This window comes from Equus caballus, chromosome 15, assembly GCF_041296265.1.
Source record: "Equus caballus isolate H_3958 breed thoroughbred chromosome 15, TB-T2T, whole genome shotgun sequence".
Lineage (NCBI taxonomy): Eukaryota > Metazoa > Chordata > Mammalia > Perissodactyla > Equidae > Equus > Equus caballus.
The window spans coordinates 55,070,463-55,077,873 of NC_091698.1; the positions used below are offsets into that span (position 1 = coordinate 55,070,463).

General features: G+C 40.6%; 1 protein-coding gene across 3 annotated transcripts in view; it reads right to left on the reverse strand.

The window, feature by feature from the left end:
• Positions 1-7,112, reverse strand: part of COMMD1 (copper metabolism domain containing 1) — a 226,118-nt gene extending 219,006 nt beyond the window's left edge. For all 3 annotated transcript variants that reach the window (XR_011426044.1, XM_070235429.1, XM_023619035.2), the window contains exon 1: positions 6,901-7,112. Coding sequence is in view for 2 of the 3 variants with exons in the window: in XM_070235429.1 (XP_070091530.1) it covers positions 6,901-7,077 (177 nt within the window). In the remaining variant the exon portion in view is untranslated. The remainder of the gene's footprint in view (positions 1-6,900) is intronic.
• Positions 7,113-7,411: the final 299 nt, after the last annotated feature.

Here is a 7,411-nt window from a genome sequence, read left to right on the forward strand (position 1 = left end):
AAAAACCAGAGTCAAGATGGACAAATTTTTTCAAAGCCAAATGCAGAAAATTATGTATTGTATGCTCCCCCTTGTGTTTCAAAAAAGAGAGGAAAGACTGTTGCTGATGGGGTTCAGGTCACGCTACCCCAAAATACGGCACCTTGGCATATTGAATATTTTAAGCTGAAGGAGTTTGACAAAAGACAGAGCAGGAAGGTCATTCTGCTTCCCCCGACCCTTTTCCCCTGAAACTTAACACCCTCATGTAAGAGGTGCTCTCCCTATACCCAGAGGAAAGGAGCATCCTCATCTCCAAAGACAAAGGAATGCCAAGAGGAACTTTACAAATAGACCTTGTTAAATTTCCCCCAGTTTACTACAATTATCTCATATTCCTCAAATTATTATATTCCTCTCTTGATCAAACGGCATAAAATACTCAAATTGTTTCTTTGGGTCTTCCTCATGCAGGTGCCTGTGTCATGTAAAACTTACATTAAATAAATTTGCATGCTTTTCTCCTGTTAATCTGTCTTGGTCAGTTTAATTTTCAGACCTGGCCAGGGACTCTAAAAAGATCAAGTAAAAACCTTTTCCTCCCCTACACTGGCTAAACATAGTATATTGTCCATGTCAAAAGAAAACTCTTGGAAATTAAAACCAGGATCAAGTGAAAAATTCAACTAAAAGGCTAGAAGATAAATTTGAGGAAACTTATCAAAAAGTAGAAGAAAAAACAAACAAATGAAAAACAGACAAAAGAAGAGAAAATTTGAGAATTCAGTCTAGAAGGTTTAACATTTGAAAAATAGAGCACTAGAAAGAGAACAGAAAAAAAAACAGTTAAGAAAATAATCAAGTAGTAATACAACTTTTCCCAGAACTAAGTCATGAATCTCCAAATTGAAAGGGCCCACAGTGGCCCAAATAATGAAGTGAAAGGAAACCACACATCAATGACATTCAAGGAAATAAAGGATAAAGAGAAAATCCTAAAAGTTTCCAGAGAGAAAAAAAAAGACAGGTCACATTCAATGAAACAATGCCTTCAAAATTGTGATTCAATTATTTCACAACCTAGAAACACCTCCTCAGCCAAACTAGCAATTCAGTGTGAGACTAGAATAAAGACATTTTCGAGACTTAGAAAGAAAAAAATTACCTGTCATATATCCTTTCTTAAAATGCTACTTGAGGGGCCGGCCTGGTGGCACAGCAGTTAAGTGCGCACGTTTCGCTTCCCAGCAGCTCGGGGTTCGCTGGTTCGGATCCCAGGTGCGGACATGGCACGACTTGGCAAAAGTCATGCTGTGGTAGGTGTCCCAGGTATAAAATAGAGGAAGATGGGCATGGATATTAGCTCAGGGCCAGCCTTCCTCAGCAAAAAGAGGAAGATTGGCAGTAGTTAGTTCAGGGCTAATCTTTCTTAAAAAAAAAAAAAAGCTACTTGACAACATGCTTCAGGATATGAAAACGGGCACAGTAAGTAAGCTGAGTCCCAGTCAGAAGATGGAGCTACTACAGTGCACATCTTGGCCTGTTCAGGTGATTTGGGGCTGCGGGGCTGGGGGGGCAAGATTGGCCCTGAGCTAACATCCATTGCCAATCTTCCTCTTTTTGCTTGAGAAAGATTGTTGCTGAGCTAAAGTCTGTGCCAGCCTTCCTCTATTTTATATGTGGGATGCCCCCACAGCATGGCTTGATGAGCAGTGTGTAGGTCCAGGCCCGGGATCTGAACCTGTGAACCTCAGGCTGCTGAAGCAGAGCACACGCAACTTAACCACTACACCACCAGCTGGCCCCTGTCCAGGTGATGTTTTGACAGCCAATCTAGTCCCAAAGATCAAGTCAAGAAACTTAAAATGAGGTGCCAGAGCAGCCAAATCCTCATCCAAGAAATTATCATGACTTTAGTCAGCTATATCCATGAGAAACCTCTACCTTGGGACCTTGAGTAGACAACTAAGGGAAGTCAGTCCTGTGCTATTTCTATCTTTTTCTTTTAATCCACTATATCTAATAAGTAGGCCCCTTCCCCTCCTCTTCTCTTTTTTTCTTCATGATGTAGACTGGGCTAGGCACTACTCTAAACTGCCTATAACTTACTTAACTTGGCACAGAGCACTCTATGGCTGCCTTTTCAAAATACCTGTAACCATTGGTTTAATGTCTATATTCTCAAGGGGAGGCACCATACCTGGGATGTATATTGCTGTATCCCATGCACAGTGCATGGCATATAATTAAGATGTTTAATAAATACTTGTGGGGGGCATAAACACACAAAAATATTAATACTGGCTATGTAGGCAGGTGGTATTACATGCATTTTTACATGTCTCAAATTTCTATACTTTAATGAAGTTAAATAATGTTTATAACAAAAATTAATGAGAAAGCACACAGGTAGCTGAATGTTTGCAAAACAAAAAAAATTAAATTAAATCCAGTATCCTTCATATAACATACCCCAATTACAAGATACACAAAAACTGTATTACCACAGGTCTTTCCTTTCCAGTCAATCTAATTCTCAAACAAATTACAAATTTTCATGGCTTCAAGAAGAAAGACAGAACAAGGTGTTTAAAATACAAATATTTCTTATAGTCTCTCACTACTATAAATCTCCATATTATGTTACTGATATTATTTTCTTATATAAATTTAAACCAGTTGTCACATGGTTTTCACTTGATTCGCAAGCCCACATTAAATTTGAAATTATACTATATAAACATATAAATTTTATACCCTCTGAATATGAAAAAAAATCCAAATTCAAATTCTATGTCTTACTAAGAACACACAATTAATACTACAGAAACATTAAAGCTCATTTTTTATTTACCACAGATCTCATGAGCCTAAAGGACATGTTGGTGAAATTCCTCAAGAGGATACAAAAGCAAATAATTCCTATTTCCACCTTTTAGAATTTTATCAGTAACAAACTTCAAAACATTAATTTATATATTACATTGTTTCCAAACATTAAACATTAGGAGTTTAAGAACAGATGTTTGAGATAGGGGTCAGCAACTGTCTGTAAAGGTTCAGATAGTAAATATTTTAGGCTTTGAAGGCCACAAGATCTCTGTCACAACCACTCAACTCTGTTTTTACAGTGGTGAAAGCTGCTAAAGACAAGACATTGTGGGGGACTGGAATTTGCCACGCCAAGATACCTCTCTTCGGCATAAGGATTATTTTGGGCTGGTTACTTTTGAAAACTGCAGACATGAGAGAAACTCTGAGAAGTAGAAGTTACCCTTTGTAAAGAGACATTTACATTTGTAAAGGAAATCTCCATCTGTAAAGGTGTCTCCCTCTCTGTACCAAGAAGAAGGGGGGATGACCTTATCTCTAGAAACTCTCAGCAATGCAGAAGGCCAGGACTTAAATCTGCATAATAACCTTACTCTTGTTTACTGTGCTTTTCTGGTAATCTCCCATAACTGACTCTCCCCACCCCCAACATCCTCCTTTGTCTTTAGCTGAGGGTGGTATTTAAGGTGAGAGCTTCTGCCTGTTTTAGCTAGTTGCTCAGCTTTCCTGAGCCTCTCCCATGTATACATGTTATAAACCTTCGCTTAATTTTCTCCTGTTATTCTGTCTCATATGAATTTAACTAGTTGTCCAGCCAGAAGGACCCAGAGCGGGTAGAGGAAACGTCTTCCTCCCCTACAACATAAATGAAAGAGCACATAGTGATGTTCCAATAAAACTTTATTTCTAAAAATGGGCAGCAGGCCAGATTCGTCCCATGGGCCATAGTTTGCCTCCCTCTGATTTAGAGTATTACACCTTCGAGCTCTCCCCATATAGAAGGAGTGTAGGTTTTCTCTCTATGCTTACCTTTTTAATGGCAATCTCCATATTTAAGTACTATCCATTCATTCACTTATTCTACGAATTTTTACTTTAAGTGCCTACCACATACCTGAAATAATATTAGGTGTTAGGGAGAAAGAAGTAAAAAAAATAATAAAGTCCCGCCTTCTTTTTATTTATTTATTTTTCACTTTTCCTTTTTTCTCCCCAAAGCCCCCCAGTACATAGTTATGTATTTTCAGTTGTGGGTCCTTCCAGTTGTGGCTTGTGGGACACCGCCTCAGCATGGCTTGATGAGTGGTGCCATGTCCGCGCCCAGGATCTGAAGTGGCGAAACCCTGGGCCACCGAAGCAGAGTGCAAGAACTTAACCACTTGGCCATGGGGCAGGCCCCTAAACAGAAATTTTTAATGAAAATTCTATTGAGTCTTCTCAAATCTAAAATTCTAATGATTATATGAGATATGTAGAGTAGTCAAAATTGTAAGACAGAAAGTAGAATGATGGTTGCCAGGGCCTTGGTGAGACGCCACAGAAACAAGAGGAGTTTTTGTTTAATGGGTATAGAGTTTCAGTTTTACAAGATGAAATGTGTCATAGATACAGATGGTTGTGATAAAGGCATAACATTATGAATATATTTAATACCAATGAACTGTACACTTTGGTTAAGATGACAAATTTTATGTTCTGTGTATTTTACCACAATAAAAAAAATTGAAGAAAAAAAAGTATACCCTGTTAAAGAGCAAGAATAAAGGTTAGTAGGAATAAAGGAATAAAAGGTTGTTTCATTTTTTCTTGCCTCCACCATCAATACTCCATATTGGGTGCTGCTGAGCAAGGGTCAAATTGGACTATTCACCATTTCCTGAACCTGCTCTGCATTTTCCTGCCCCACCCCTGCTATTCTGTTAACCCAGAATGCCCTATGTAACTGCCCCTCATTTCAGTCTAAAATATTCTACATTTTCTTCAAGAGCAATGAAAACGGCATCTCCAAGAAACCTGCCAGAAAGGACTAGTACCTCTTCTGTCCACAGTAGCTTACTCAGACCTCTATTTCCAAATACTATAGCGTCCTTGCATCATGCTTATTTGTGTATGTTCTCTTTTATAGCAGATGGACATTCTATCTCTGCTCAAAGCCTTTTTGTTTAAGAGCATGTTTGCTTTTTATGTTTTTATAAGAATTAGCAAGACGTTTACCCCTCTCAGTGTCGCTCGTAAGGTAAACGAAGGTTGAACTACATGTCATCTTGGGCCCATAGGGTCAGGTGTAAGTCAAACAACCAAATGCTTTCGCCTTTGGTACCTCAGACCGATCAGCTGTGCAGAGGTTGTGCAACCAGGCACAGGCAAATCTTCTGTTCTACTCTCAACACCAGCTCTTCAACCCAGAACTACTCAGAAAACTAAAATATCCCATCCTCAGGCAGAAGACTGAAAGCAGTGAAAGAAATACCCAAATATTATTAAGCAATGTATTTAAAATAAAATAAGGGAGAGAGCTTCCAGACAACCTCTACTCTAAGTATCTTGCAATTTTTATCTCATAACAAAACAAATGAATCAAAATACAGTCCACCCAGAGAGAAGTAGCCCCCAATGTCTGGAGATACTGAGACACTGCCTATCCACATGCTGTTCTTACCTTTTGGCCTGTAGTCCCTTATCCTCATCCCCTGTGGGCCTAGCAAACACTTCAGAAACCCAGGCAAGACGTCAATTTCTCTAGGAAACTTTTTCTGATCACTGAAGAGCAAGATTTGACAGAAATAGAAGGCATTACACCAGTGATTTATGATATCAGCTAAAATTACTCAGAATGTCTAGGATCACATCTGAGACACTACCCCTTACATTTCCTTCTATGAGACAATCCACTTATTTTCTGTAAAATAATTGCTTTGTGGGGTTTTTTGTTTTCTGGATTCAAATCCTACAAGCAAAAGCGGTTTTTAAAAAAGAAGCGGAACTGCCTTTTTAAAGCATAAGCAGTTTTGAAACAAACAGCAAGTGAAAAAAGATAGCAAGTGAAATTTCAACAGACTTTCATCAAAGTGTGATTTTAGGCTAACTGCTTAGACTCCCTCAGCCTGTTTCCTAATCTTTAAAATGGGTGGCCACCATATAAGGTTTTTGCAAGAAACAAATTAAATAAAATGTAAAACGTCTAATACAGTTCCTAACACACAGGCCCACAAAAATAATTATTTTTACAGTCTATTGCTACACTTTGGCACTAGATTCATTTCTATAAGTAGCTCTTAGTCTAAACTAGTGTTGTTCAGTAAGGTAGCCATTAGTCACCATGTGACTACTGAGCACCTGAAGTGGGGCTGGTCCAACTAATATGTGCGTTAAGTTTAAAATACACACCAGATTTCATAGTCTTAGTAAAAAAAATAATAGAAAACATCTTAGTAATATTTTCTATATTGATTACACGTGAAGAGAGAATACTTTGGATATACTGGGTTAAATAAAACATTAAAATTACTTTCACTTTTTTTTTCACTTTTTTAATGTGGCTACTAGAAAATTTAAGATTATATGTTTGGTTCTCACGCATTTCTACTGGACTGGGTGATCTACACTTTAACTTCAAGCCGGTAAATATGCTCTTAACCATACAGTGCACTGCTTGACAGGGGTTCACACCGGCTAATCCAACCCTTACCCCAGCATACACTTGCTCGCTTTAACACTCCCCACTTCCACGACCCGGGAAAGCTGATTTAATCGCTCCTAATTTTAAAAAGTATGGAGCGCACAGATCCGCCGAGGCAACTCCAAACTGTTATCTATACAACAACAGAGAAGCAGCATCTTGAGAAAAAGCCCAAACTCCTCCCCCGTGGGTGTCGGTCAACACAACTGAAGGGAGCTTGAGCAGACGGGTCACCCTCACAGTGAGAAGAGGCAGCAGAGCGAGTGCCCCAGATCTGAAGGAGCGTAATGTGGAGCTCACGGAGTAGAGGTCTGAGGCCTTTCTGGGGGAAAGCCTTTCTGGGGGACAAGCCTGAGGGCGGCGGGGAAGGGACTAGGCTCCGTGCCAGAGGCTGCAGGGAAGAGTGGTACCTTAAGAATCCCCCTCATCTTCGCTTGAAAGGGGCGGAACTCTTCAATTGGCACGTCCGGATAGAGCTGGCTCCGCAGCAGCTCCTCCGTGATGCCCGGGTGCCCGTAGAAAGCGTCTTGGGCCAGGCCGCTCAGCAACCCGCTCAAGGGCTTGCAGCTCTCAAGCTCGCCCGCCATGCTTAGCGGAGGCCCCGCCCCCCTACAGCTGAGCGGCCTCGCCACGGCGGCCGAGATGGGCCGCAACAGCCCGGGCAAAGGCTCGTAAAGAACGTGAAGGCGGAGCTCCACCAGGGGTTGGTGTTGGCAGCTCCCAGCTTCGCTCTGCAAGACCTATGCCCTTAGGTTGCCACTCCAGAACTTGGGGAGCTGCCACCCCAAGTTCCAGAAGGTTCACTTTGTTTCCGCTGATATCCTTCATCACCCCAGGGCCTACTCAAAGGAAAGATCACCTGGTGTAGATCACTTGAGATGGGGTAGCATCCTATATCGGTGGCAGTTTAATTTTTGGATG